Below are 14,284 nucleotides of genomic sequence, written 5' to 3'. Positions count from 1 at the left end.
TGATAACAAAGCAAAATTAATATACACTGACTTCTACCTCAGTCCACCAAAAGAAGATAGCTATAGTTAACCTCCCCTACCAAAAATGGACATGTATGACAATTTGACAAATCATTTGGTCAGTGCATTTTCAAATCCCTGACCCTATGAGGGCAGAGTACTTCTTTCACTTTAAATTAAAGTGATTTGAAGTTGTGCTAATTTATCAAACAAGCAAACAAAAATATTAACATGCTGGTCCCCTCCACTGCCTCTATAATTTTTCACATCAGTACAATTTGTGATATAAAGTTTGCACTAACTTTCATTGCTAGTTTATTGAAGAAAAAAAAACAGTTTCCTCTTTTGAAGAACAGTCACAACGAATGTTGTAGCAGCACTATACATTATATTCTCCAGTGGAAGAATGAAGAACTGCGATGTCCAGCAGAGACGAGCATTTGCAATTTTGATGTCTTGCTGCCCAATCAAAGGATGTTGTAACTTGTACTGCCTTCCAAGTACAAGCTTTTCCATTAGTTTTCCAAATTCGACCACAAAAGACAGATTAAAAATCAATAATTGTGACGGCATTTTTAAGTGACGAAAGTCATAAGGGGGAGGCTAAAAATGTGAAGATTTATCTATTATTCTTCAGTGCATATCATCCTTGTGACTTGTGTGGGTATCATACTAGCATATGCTGTACCATTCCAATTTATCTGTAAGTATGAAGTATTAACATCTTATATGTTAGAAAGTGGAATGAGAAAAAGCTCACCTGAGGCCGCATATTATAATCTCGCAGCAATGGTACTAATTCTTGCCCAACCTGCAAAAGAAAAATGAATAATACTGAAACCCTCATCTATCAAATAAAGCAAAGATTCTTGGTAACGAGAAAAGGGAAACTCATGTAGAATTTGATAGTTAAGTAGTTAACAACTTAGTATTCGCAACAAGTCTTTTCATATAGGAGTTTTGGGGTACATAAACTAAGTTTCTCAATTCTTGGATTCCTTATTATTATGACATAATCAGTAAGAATATGATAAACAATATTCTTTATGATTTTCTTTACTTTCAACAATAACCTAATCATTATGAATACTTGTTCAACAGAAACAATCATTGGTAACTCGAGAAACAACTCCTTAGTAAATAGAGATGGATAATGCTGTAGAGGTATCAAAGATTTATGGAAAGCTCATCTCATACTAAATCCATACTGCATGTGCAGCAAAAGTCCAAACTTAAGATAACCATAATATTGATTTTGTGGTCATCTCATCAAAAAGCTTAAATTGTCCAAGAGTGCATATGTTTTTTACTTTTTCAATACACCCCCTCATGAGCGCACTTGATGTTTTTCATATGCCCAACAAGTGAAAATTCTTTTTGATTATGAGTGAACATAATAGAGTGTGGACACATGACATGGGAGCCCTCACATTAGGGAAACCAAGAGTAGAGTGAGACTTACTGGATCATATTGAATTGTGTGACCTGTCATCTGATAGCATCCATGGTGGCATCTTTAATAAAGGACTTGAATAAAGTTTGGAAGTTAAGGAGATGCAAGATAATATTGTTGAGCTTCAATGGGAGATCAAGACGATGCTTATCGTGGAAGAAGAGCCCACGAATGAGCTCAGGAATTGTCGTGATGAGTGGGCCAAGTGTTATACATATTTCATGGTCCAAGTTCAAGCCCAAGAGGAGGAAGATTGGGGCCCACATGGAGCCCCAAAGAGCTTATTTTCATGCCCAAAGTGCTGAAAAATCAGGCCCCAAAAAGATGAAATTCACGCCCAAAAGAGGGCTGAATTGCACGCCCACACAATGTGTTGGCACTTACTTTTCCTTGCACTTGCATAAATAGGAACATTTGAAACATTAGCATAACTATTCTACCAGGACATTCACATATTCAGAATGTCACAGATGTGGAAAGAGAAAAACCAGAAACAAAAACATGAAGGGAACACAAATGAACTGGAGGAAAAAGGAGAATATCGCATAATAAGGAAAAATAAGCTAATCGTCACACAAGATATCATAATGTCAAATGGCAAAACATGGAAAAGTCCAATCTTACGAATAGAACAACCTAAAAAGTGAATTTATCAGAGAATTCCATACCAGCAAAGGGAAGTTCAAGTAGATATTGATCGCAAAAGTTTCCAAATACTGTCGAACCGAAGGGAAATTGTTCCTCTACATGGAAAAGAACAGTAAGAGTCATTAGGATCAGCAATGGAGCTGCTTCATATAGGAAGCCAATCATTTGAGCACATATGACACTAATATTGACTTTCATGTACAAACAAATATGTCACATAACTGTATATATTGCATGAAGCAGCAGATGCTAATGAAATTCTTGAGAATTTTGAACCAAAACTACCTAAATCAAATCACCTGTTCTTCTCTAGTTTTCCCCCTTTTCGTGGGGGTTAAGGGGATAAGAGGGGGGCTTGGGGAGGGAAAATTCTCTGTTAATTAACAACTTGAATCACTTCCTTTTTGTCTTTGAAGCATTTCCTATTCCTTTCTTTCCATATATTCCATGCAACACTTAGTCGGATAGTCATCCAAAGCTTCTTATAAAATTTACCATTGTAGCTTGACTTCCAGCACCCTATTAATAATGTATTTATTGCAAAAATATTATACCAAGAATAATTATCATTATTATTATTCATCTGGTAGCTATACCACAATGTTGGTATCCAGTGGCAGCTTGTCTATTTCTTATTATAAGATGTGCATAAAAAATCTGGAAATACCCTGAAAAATGAAATGTCCAAGATTAAGTAGGATAGAGCCATGTAGAATAGCTAGTAAATCCCAAATTTTCAGCGGAACAGAAACAGTGGCAATTAGAAAGGGCAACAGAGGAAGTCTATGAATAATATCTAGCACAAACATCTCCAAACCTAGAGTTATAAAAATCCAGTAATATTCTTATCTTAAGACAGGTCAGCAAAATTGGGCTCCTTTTTTTCCTTTCTTCTTTCGGGTGGCAATAACAGTCAATCAGGATTCAAATATATAAAAGAGCAATAAATAGATTGCCAGGCAGAAGTTCTTACGTAGAGAGATACATGCAAGTTATGGGTAACTTGCTGGACTATATCTTGATCAATAAACTGTGACAAAATGCATACCATCTGCCATGCACGAACTTTGCGCCTATGAATCTGCCCAGGAAGACGAAAGATAAGGGCTAAACTTTCTGACAGAAAGATAATAGCATTATAAAAACAGCACTGCGGAAGTTCTGGAATAATTACATATTTGAGCAAAAACCAAAAAAGGATAAGGGCTAATATCACAACACTGGTAAAGAAAAGCTCGCAAATTTAGAGATGGAAACAGAATTAAGGTGCAGCTTGCATATTTGTTACTCTCAGATTTACTGAAAAGCATCCTCTAACTCAGATAAATATCAATAGAACCGTTCAGTGAGCTCCTTGAACTAGAAAATTTTATAACCAGAGGGGCAGAACACACGCATCCAAGAAAAATCACAAGAACTAGAATGGTTATAGAAAAAAACAAAAGAAGTACTTACCGCACTGTACTTTTTACACAACTCTTTAGCAAGATCTTTGTCGTTCACCTGCATAAACAATCTAGAAGTTGGTACCTCCACAGATAAGTTACGTGAAGCATAGTCAACAATCAATGTACGAAATTCACGTGCACTTGCTAGTTGCGAACATTGTTGTGTAGTATTAAACATGACATATTTAACCATAAATGTGTAATTTCTTATCTATTTAATGATATGCAAGTACACAAGCGGTTACTGTCTATAAGTTGACATATACTCGAATTAGGTATTCAGTTGCAAGTTTATACACAAACCAAAAAAATGGTGTAACAGTAGCTAAAAAAAATAATACCCAAAATTTTAAACCCTCATAATTTCTAGAAGTTTGCTTTTTTTTTTTGTATTGAGTTGGGAGTTGGGGTTCAAGAAGGATGATAAGCGAAGAATCAATACCACATAATTGAGAAGTTCGAGTAGGAACATCTTGCCAGATACTAGAGCATCACTACCGTTTCTATCTTCTTTGTGCGTACTGGCTATTTCTGCAAGTCTGGAGAACATAACTGCCACTGAGACACGTGCATACAGCTCTGTGTTGATAAATTCCTGGTACAAAGACAGCACAGGATCACTCCCATCAGAAACTAGTTGAATGTTAGGACATTTTCCAGGTGCAGGGGTGGGGGGGGGGGGGGGGAGCCGAAAATTTAACTAACATTATTTACTATTCACAGAAGCCAAAGAAGAATAACTTTGGAATAAACTGTACTACTTTTTATCCAACAGATTGAGCTAAGAATAGAAAACATAGATAGAAATAAAATGGAAAGCATGAAGCGCTAGTCGCTTATAAAATGCATTTGGTCAACAACTCACTGAAACCATGAGGTTCTCCAATTTAAATAGATCTAGTCGACTAAGTTTTATCTTCATATGCAAAAACAAACTTGAAATAGAAAATTAAGGAATAATTTGTATAAAAGCCTTTTGTTAATTTGTCAAAGAAACTCCAAGTCCAGAAACTGCAATTCTCATTTATAACATGGCTTGCCTAAAAGCACAGCAAGAATGCTGATCAAACAGAAACGGCAACTCATTGGAGCTCAGTTTAATTTTGGTTAAAATAAAGATGGCTGGTGCCATAACAATGATCAAAATATCAGCAGAGGTGACAAAATTAGGGGTAATAAGGTCAGCATTCTTCTAGTGTTTAAGAACAATAAAATGACATCAATCAGTGAGCTGTCTTCATTCTTTTGTACCAGAGAGGTTCATGCATGTAGAGGGTGATCTCAAAAAAGAGATGGCATAACTTACTTCAGTCAGCTCAGGATCTGGGCTTTTAGCCAGAACTGATACTTCAATTTTGGCATCACGATTTTCAGACAATTCAGCTTCAAAATCCTCATCAAATGCAACTGAAGAGGGATGAAGTTGCACGTGCAAAAAAGAACAAGTTCACTGTCATCGGAAGATACTGAAATGACATTAAGGAAACTACTCTACATATTTACAGTCAATAACATGATCACTGACATAATATGAAAATTAAGGACATACCTGAACCATATTGTGTTAACAACTTTAGTTCTTTCATATAGAACTTTATAATACTTGGACAAGCATGCCAAAGTCCAGTTAAATGCAAGGCGGCTAACCGAATGGTTCGTGGACTTTTAGTGCCCTCCTCAAGTATTTTCTCCACAAACTGCAGAAGTGGAGAATGTAGTTACTTTTCCAAAAAATCTGGTAAGCAAATGAACTAAGTAATTTATCAGCACAGAATCACTAAAAACATAGCACAAACACATAGAAGGGAGGGAGACTACCCACCCACTTCAAAGGTCCAGGTGCATTCTCATATTCATGCATCTTCTCATCGCCAAAAACAGAATAGTGCATCACAGAAGACATAAGTGCAGCAATTGGAGCAATTCTCCTTTTTTTGCAGCTGACATGTAAAATCCAAGAAGAGCGCACCAGCTTCCACATCATCTGTGTAGAGACCATAGTTAGTGAATATTCAACAGGTGATTCACCTGACATCACATGAAATGCCAACCTACTATTAGCAGAAAGTCATAACTGATTTATCATTTTGGAAAGGGGCAAGGGGCAAGGGGCAAGGGGCAAGGGAGGAGCAAAATGAAAATTTATCTAGTTCCCTGTTCCAACACCAAAATTGAATGATGTAAAGGATCACAATGAATCTTATTATCAAGTCTTGACACAATAGTTATCTCCATAAACACCACACCTAGTTCAATATCTCTTTTAATACAGAAATACCTAAACTATCACTACAACAACACCTACGCTCAGACACAAACAAGTCGGGGTCAGCTACATGAATCTCCACTTCTCCTTTGATAGAAGTTTTCTACCAAGTCTAAAACCTATTGTGCCCTATCTTTAGCTAAGTCTGCATTGATATGAAGGAATATTATTTTATGCCATTAGAAAGATCCGTACAGGTCTGCCAGCAAACATACGGTGGTGTAGATTGCATCTGGAAAATTGTCTACCCCAGCTGTTACGACTATCCTACAAGTCAGAAATCAGTGGCGCTCATAAATTTTATCTCTTAAAGCCCCAAGCAGCTAGATTCCGTCTAAACTTAAAGACAAGTTCTACGGCATGGTGGTTAGACCAACTATGTTATACGGGATGGAGTATTGGTCAGTCAAGAACTCTCATGTTCATAATATGAAAGTAAATGAGGATGTTCGGTGGATATGCGGGCATACTAGGAGTGATAGAATTAGAAATGAAGATACTGCGTTGGAAGACAAGATGCGGAGGGGAGACTGAGATGGTTTGGGCATGTGAAGAGGAGAGACATAATGTCCCAGTGTGGAGGCGTGAGAGGTTGACTATGGATGGCTTCAGGAGAGGTAGAGGTATGCTAAAGAAGTATTCGAAAAATGTGATTAGATAGGACATGACACAATTGCAGCTTACCGAGGACATGAACTAAGATAGGAGGTTGTGAAGGACACAAATTAAGGTAAAAGGTTAGTATGTAGTGGAGCGTTATCTTGCTTATCCTCTAGTAGTAGTAGTAGTAGTAGTAGTAGTAGTAGTATTTCCTGTGTAGTTTCTTGTCCTTCGATTTTTATTACTATCTACTATCTCTTGTACTTCAATTATCACATTATTATGCTACAGTTATAGTTCCTTCTTTTCCAAAATCCTTTTTTTTTTTTGAGACTGTTCTTTTCCAAAAATGCTTTGTCATGCTTCCTGTAGTATTTGCCATGATTTCTTCACTTCCATTATTTCTTTTAGAGAAAACACATAAAATCCCCCCTGAAGTTGGCAGCAAAACTTTCTTTAGCACTTTAACTTTACATATAATTATTTACCCCCCTAATTTCATTTCAAGTGAATTTAAATCCACCCTAAGTTTATAAGGCCAGTCTCACAATGGCAAGAGCATTCCACACACACCATGTCATCGACACTTCAGTACGACGTCACTGCCATGTCAGTGCCACATTGATAATTATTTAAATTTTGAGTTTTTTATTCCTTTTTTTGTTTTCTTAATTCACAATTTTAGAAAGGAAAAAAGAAAAAGAAAATTAATCCAAGATTATAAAAAAGAAAAATTAAAATTAAAAAATTCTCAAAGAAGATCAAACTCCACATATCCAAAATTCTCAAGACCATTTTCTCGAAAAACATCCAATCGTTAAGGCACATTATCAAAGTAAATACATAGTTACAACTAAAAATTTAATTTGAGATGAAAAAATTATAAAATTTTCACTAAAAAGAGCTTTAAGTTCATCAAATCAAGAGACACCTTCATAAGTAGTGATCTTGAAGCAAGAGTAAGTTGCTGATTTTTTAATTTTTTGGTTGTTCATCACATCTAAGAATAAGTGAGAATAATTTGAAATTATTCACGATGGAAAATAAATAGGGTTATGAGTGTTCCGAAGAAGGAGAAAGAGGTTCATCGAAGAAGAAGAAGAAAGGGCTGAGGTAGATGGTGGCTGAGACAGTGGAGTTCGAAAAAAGAGAAAGAGGGGTGCGGATGGAGGGTTCGAACAAGGAGAAATAGGGTGAGGGTGAAGGATTTCGAAGAAAGAAAAAGAAAAAGGGGAGTTCGAAAAAGAAAATGAGGAAGTGGTGCAGGGAGTTCGAAAAAGAAAATGAGGAAGTGGTGCAGGTGGTGGCTGAGGGTGGCAAGGGATGGTGGGGTGTGAGGAAGAAAAAGGGCTAGGGTTGTTGGTGGATAAGGGTGGTGGGATGTGAGGAAGATGAAGAGAAAAATTCTTACTGGCCGAAAAGAAAATAAAAGTAGCCCAATTATTTTTTTCTCTTTAATTTTTAATTTTTACGCGCTATTCTTTTTTTTAATTGCCACATCAGCCATTAAGGGGGTATTTAATTCACTTGAAAGTTGTTTAGGGGGGTATTTGAACGCCCATGTAGTTAAAGTATTAAAGTAAGTTTTGCAGCCAAGTTCAGGGGGGATTTGATGTATTTCCTCTTTCTTTTTTTACCTGTACTGATATGCTTTTCCTTAAGCCGAGGGTCTATTGGAAACAACCTCTCTACCTCCCAAGGAAGAGGTAAGGTCCGTACACTCTACCCTCCTTAGACCCCACTTGTGGAATTACACTTGGGTTGTTGTAGAATTCAAACTCTGGTCTCAATATCCTCCCTCCAGTTTCCTAAACTGCTAGGTTAGGCGCACACTTGGCATATATCATTAAACAACTAAGAGACTAGAACTCATTTAACTTATTCTTTGTCTTGAAGAGATTTATGTTGATTAATGAGTTGCACAACATGAAAAAATTAACTTTAATTGATGAGTAAAAACAACATACAACTTGAAATAAGGAAAGTAACATATCAAAACCACAGGTTAAGCATACCTGGATGTCAATCCCATGACAAGCAGAAACCATTGAACCTTCCCTTCCCAAAGCTAACCGCTCCATGATTAATCTGACAGATCTCAGCATGGGCAAAACAGAAGCGTCTCCAGCATTCTCAAGGCTGCAATCATATCAATCAGACCTCACTAGCAGTAAATGTATGAAGCTGATACAAGCAAAAAGTTTGGTAATGGGCTCTGATCCTAGATCTCGGTTAAAATTTATTGACAAGTTCAATATGTTGACGAATTCAAAAGAAGCTCACTAAAAATACACTTCGTGTTTAATAATTTTTTTTGGCTACTAAGCTTTACAATCAAAATTGTACAAATAAACCTTCAATTTCGCAATTAAAATGAATCAAACTCTAATTATTCTTACCAAAAACAAAAAGAGTCAAGGTTTCCCACAGTAGCCTAGTTTAAACTTCAAAACTTAAGGAAAAAAAATACTACAAGGTCCTGCAGGCGGGAGGCCGGTGCATGTAGGTTGGATTACAGGAATAAAAATATTGACATGGGGTTGACAATTAGCAAAAGGAGGACATAATAACTGTAAGGCTAGGGAGCAGGATACACAAGGGGCTAGGAATACGGAAGGATGTCAAAAGCTTTGGTTACTGAATTGATGAGGTCGGCACAAAAGTTTGGCAATTGAAAAATTTATTCTGACAGGAAATCTTAATGCAAAGAGTTGCACAACTCATCTTATTTATAGTTTAGATAATAAACTAACCTCACCATTTCAATTTATTTGTGGTAGAAGTCGACTTTGATGAGGAAGAGAATTATGAGTACAAAACTCATAATTAAAAGGTAAAGTAGAATTAACCCAAGTAATTTCTACTAAGTGATTGCTAAGCAGATACATATTGTTGCATACCTGTCAACAAGATCATCAAAAGTCCATATAAGTGTTGTATCTGAGAAGTAAGAGTTATGTTTTCTCGAATGCACTCCACTCTTAAGTGCATGATTGGGAATTGATAGTAGCAACTCGATGCATATCCACTGAAATCATAAAAGAAGACCACATTATCATGGAAGCACATCAATTTCAACAACCACAAGTGAAATCCCTAGTATAAAAGAGCAATGCTGGTTAGTCAAACCAGAACAAGTAAAAGAAGAAAAAACTCTAACAAAGTTACAGATCCTCTAAAATAATAAATAGAATCAAAGCAAGTACTGGGACTAAGTTATATTTAACATCTCATGGAGAAAATTATCCCGAACAATTACCTGCTTATATTTACTATACTCAAACTGCTTGCCAAAACTAACAATCTTTCTCTTTTCTTTTGACATCCCAATATTTCAAACAAAAGGTAGTAAACTAAAATTATTTTAAGCCTTTTTTATAGGTTATTATTTCTCCTCTTTTTTGTTATCCATACCTCAACCAATCCAACTTGATCCACTTGAAACTTGCATCTTAGGTAGCAAAATGAACACAGATAATATTCAAGATAGTTATCTGTAATACATTATTTATTATTTCTATGCGCACTTTGCCTATTTTTTCCTAGCCTCAAATTTAAGACATATGTCCTGCTTTGTGTATTCCAATTGAAACACCTATATACCAGCTTTTCCAGATGTGCTATGTCATTCTTTATCTCTGCCATGGGTTTTCATTTGACTACTTCTGGAGGCAATGCAAAAGCTAGTTAGCTTGCAAGCTCGAGCTACAGGGAGATGTTTAGGACAATTTTTATTTTTTTTCTTTACTTTCATTTTCAGGTGATGATGCATCAGAGATGTTAAGTATTACTAGTGCTTCTATACCATGAACTATTTCGAACAACCCTTTTGCACAATGACATCACCACCCTCCCTTCAGTCTTTTGCATACCTATTAAAATGAATTTTACATGTGCAATACACAAGATATAATCTCCTTGTTAATATATACCCTTATGCATGTACCAAGTAAAGGCAAAGAAGATCACCTTCCAGTTCAATAGAACTGCTCGTCGAGCTCGTGCCAAATTTCCCACTGCAATTATGTTGTTGATGTTCTGAAGCAAAGTCCTGAGTAAGGAATCCAAGACTGATTTACCATCAGCTTTTAATGAAGTTAACTCGTCATCTTCTGTGACATGATCTAACAGCAGATTGAACATGGACAGTAATCCTTCCAAAGCACCTGCTACTGCTTCATACGCTGCTAGGCATATTTCTGCCTCAAGCTGGTTTAGGAAATAAAAAAGGACAATGGAAGCAAGATATTCAAATCAATTGGCTATTATATTTTAATGTATGCCTAAGCACATCCAGGATTCCAAATCTTACCTCTGAACTACATGCCGGAGATGTACTACTTATCTTCCAGCAAAAGTTCCACAGATAGGTAACAACAGACGCAAGCGAAGCATCGGTGCCAAACTGTGCGGACCAACTGGAGATGGAAGCAACTGCTTTTATAGACGTCACCTATCCAAAGGTTTGTTAGAACACAAAGTCAGTCGCTTATAAATCTGATAGCTAGAAAAGAAAAGAAACACAAACTAGGCAAATATGGAATAAGGAGAACGGATTGGTTGATCCTTCACATGTTTATGGAGAAGCAATAAGAAATGTGTCTTCATGTGAAGAAACATATTGAGCCATTTACAGCAACAATTTCACATACACCCTATTTATCAAAAGATCAAACACCTAGGATGTTTAACAGAGAGAATTATGTACCCCCCATATCTAACAAAGAATTAAAAGACAACAATTATGAATATACCTGAGAGAGAAAAATGAATATATCCCCGAGAGATTTCAAATTAAGTTTTATGACGAACTACATTAATAAAACAATAGAAAAGAATTCTGAAAGAAGATAGAGGATTAAGAAAACAAAGGTTAAGTTAGACACAGAGAGCAGATCATGCAATATCCTTATATAAATACGGTACATTTCAATTCAAATGATTGTCTTCTTCATTAGTGAATGCATCAAAAGAGTCTGACCAGAAAATATTACTGATTTCCATCATGACACTAATAGCTTCATATCTCACATACATATCAAAAAGTTAGATGCTGAAACCCTAACTGCCAGAGGTTATTAGTTTAATAAGATGTATTTAATTCAAAATATAACCATGACAAAAGGATATTATAGAGATTCCACATCAACATCAAAGGCCAGCATGAATGCAGTATACATGCCCATAACAGTATGTCATAAAGGATCATACAGCCTGCAAAACTGAACTGGTCAATGAAGACGACAACCGACGCTGACTTGTACCCCCCAGCCTGCCTCGGATGGAGCCAGAAAAATCTCCACCCTCTTCCATGTGTTTTGACCAAAAAATGCTGCACGACATTCCAGCATATGAGACTAGTGCATCCTGTAGGCAGGCAGTTCAGGATTTTAGAGAAATCTTATAAAGGCCATTAATGAAATAACAGATAAGATTCCTGGTAACTAACCAATATAGAGAAAAATAATTTAGAGAACACCAAAAAAATGGTCGAGCTTTTCATCATTGAATATTGGTCAACTTTGTCAGAAATGCTAAGGCTTGTCTTCGAGCTTCCTGTTTTCAAGCAGTCAACCAATCTCCCTTGGAGTACTTGTAACTCATGGATGAAGCTCAAAAGAAGGATGAGCAATTTTACTGGTACCCACTCCAAATTGTTGCTACGATCACATACATTAGCAGCATGATCTTGAATAAACTGCACATGTTGCTACAAGTATTACAAGCCTGTAACTGGGACTAATAACTATAACATAATTCAAAGGTCAAATACTCTTTTTCAAAAAAAAAAAAAAGCACAAATACAATCTACATATCAAACAGGCACCTATGCAGCTATGCTAACATGGCAAATTTAGAGAAAGACATCACAGGATCAAATCTCATTTACTTGGTAATTCCTATGAATTTCTCAAAAACGATCAGACACTTCAAAACAACTGACACTCATTTACTTGGTAAGACCTATGAATTTCTCAAAAACAATCAGACACTTCAAAACAACTGATACAATGTAATACGGTGAAACACATGAAAACTGTTTAGGTCACAGCTAGATAAGGCTTGCAGGCAGCCTAGAGTGAAAGAAGACGAGAAGAAATTAAAAAATGGGATCTCCAAAACCCAACTAATTTGCAATTGAGGCTTAATTGTTGTTGTGTGTTTCATAATCTGCCAAAATAGTGCAAAGAACTGTAAATTATTATGGAGTTGCCTGGTCATTATTTCTAAGAAGCAAAGAAAAAGCAAACCTTGAATATTGGATTCAAGTCCTCCTCTTCCTTGATAACAAGAAAAAGCACCCTTGTCCATCTTTTTGCCTCAGCTTCCCAAGAATCCAAATCTTCGTCATCATAGTTAACAAAAATATCAATTGCATGACAGGAACTTATCAACTTTCTTTGGTAACCAATGAGAGATTCCAAAAGCTTGAGATTTGTTTGTAGACAGTCAGATGTAGAAGGTTTCTGTACGCTCATCCCAAGCCATTCTTGTACCTTTAATCTCAAAGAACCTATAATTGGCAAAGGATAAGAACCCTTTTTTATCAGTATATGCATTTGGAAAAAAAAGTTTTTTTTATCAATATCTGCAAATAGATGAACCACAGATAAGCTTGAAAAAGGTAAGGTAAGGTAAGGCTTGGTTCATTGCTTGTACTTCTCCATTAGAGTTATTCATTAATAAAAGGTCACTCAGGGTAAATACCTGAGTGATATTAGCTTAATAAAGAAAGATGAAAGATGAATCAAAAATATTCATAAAGAGATAACAGCATGCTAAAAGGATGTGAGTGTCATTGACATACCTCCATTATCAGTAATTTCTCGCGGCAAGCTTGAAATGAAAAGTAAAAGTGTTTCAAGAGGAACATCAGTAGGAATCACCACAGAAACAGCAGCAGCTAGAATGTTCTCACAAACTGAAAGAAACAAGATGGATTTCCATAATTGTGAATTCAAATACTGATGTTGAAATGTTCAGTACTACCAAAAATCTATATGTACCTTGGTGCCGATAAGAGGGATTGAAATGTTGTTTACAGCTTTCAATAATATATCGGAAAGTGTCAAGCAAGTCTACTTTATCACTTGGGTAAGACTCCTTATCTTGCAAAATGACTGGTGATATATCGCTGCATTGTCCAATACCACAAGCAGCTGAAGAAATGCACTTTGTAAGACACATTAATCCAGCTCGTCCAAAAGATTGCCTCTTAGCAACGGAAGCCAAACGTTTCAAAAAAACAACCCCATTCCTGCCATCAAATGGAACTTCAACTATTAAATTGCCTTAACAAAACCAGTCCAATGATGGTTTTCCTAATAAAAATCAAGTGGAAGTCTACGTAGCTCGGTGATGTAGATTTAGAAGAGGTGCGATCCGGCCATTGAGATTAAAAAACATGAACTTCCATATCCAAGGTTAGTCATTTTGTATATAGTGTAGACCCATATACAACACCATACCCAGTGTATTCCCACAGAGTGGGGTCCGGGGAGGGTAGAGTGTATGCAAACCTTATCTCTACCTTAGAGGTGAGGTCGAGAGGTTGTTTCCGATAAACCCTCGGGCCTCGGCTCAAGACAAAAACAGACTAAAAAAGACGTAATGGAAGTACAAGAGACAATAAATAGAAAACAACCAACAGATAGTAGCAGAACAGTTGTTAACAAGCTAGATTATGCTTTCAAGCTAAGCAAATTTTATTTTTGTTGCAAAAACATCTCTCTTCCTCGGATAACTTTTCTTTCTGAAGTTTGCTCAGAAATATTCTCCATGAGAAGCAAGACATGATTGTGTAGATTAGGATTAACTATTTGCTTTTGTTAAACTTCTGGAGTACCTACAATGTTTCTTATCAAGTAT

General features: G+C 36.2%; 1 protein-coding gene across 3 annotated transcripts in view; it reads right to left on the bottom strand.

Moving 5' to 3' along the window:
* Positions 1-14,284, bottom strand: part of LOC102579800 (uncharacterized) — a 28,056-nt gene that overhangs the window by 5,661 nt on the left and 8,111 nt on the right. For all 3 annotated transcript variants that reach the window (XM_006359200.2, XM_015314315.1, XM_015314316.1), the window contains 17 exons: positions 13,423-13,673; positions 13,224-13,337; positions 12,667-12,929; positions 11,865-12,113; positions 11,627-11,782; positions 10,728-10,868; positions 10,385-10,624; positions 9,316-9,443; positions 8,431-8,554; positions 5,372-5,533; positions 5,099-5,246; positions 4,856-4,956; positions 3,992-4,144; positions 3,557-3,604; positions 3,075-3,182; positions 2,122-2,196; positions 761-811 (listed from right to left, as the gene is read on the bottom strand). In XM_006359200.2, coding sequence (XP_006359262.1) covers positions 761-811; positions 2,122-2,196; positions 3,075-3,182; positions 3,557-3,604; positions 3,992-4,144; positions 4,856-4,956; positions 5,099-5,246; positions 5,372-5,533; positions 8,431-8,554; positions 9,316-9,443; positions 10,385-10,624; positions 10,728-10,868; positions 11,627-11,782; positions 11,865-12,113; positions 12,667-12,929; positions 13,224-13,337; positions 13,423-13,673 — 2,512 coding nt within the window. The remainder of the gene's footprint in view (positions 1-760; positions 812-2,121; positions 2,197-3,074; positions 3,183-3,556; positions 3,605-3,991; positions 4,145-4,855; positions 4,957-5,098; positions 5,247-5,371; positions 5,534-8,430; positions 8,555-9,315; positions 9,444-10,384; positions 10,625-10,727; positions 10,869-11,626; positions 11,783-11,864; positions 12,114-12,666; positions 12,930-13,223; positions 13,338-13,422; positions 13,674-14,284) is intronic.

This window comes from Solanum tuberosum, unplaced genomic scaffold, assembly GCF_000226075.1.
Source record: "Solanum tuberosum cultivar DM 1-3 516 R44 unplaced genomic scaffold, SolTub_3.0 scf00292, whole genome shotgun sequence".
NCBI classification, from domain to species: domain Eukaryota; kingdom Viridiplantae; phylum Streptophyta; class Magnoliopsida; order Solanales; family Solanaceae; genus Solanum; species Solanum tuberosum.
Note: the sequence above shows the minus strand (reverse complement) of the source record. Positions and strands in the feature narration are given on the sequence as shown.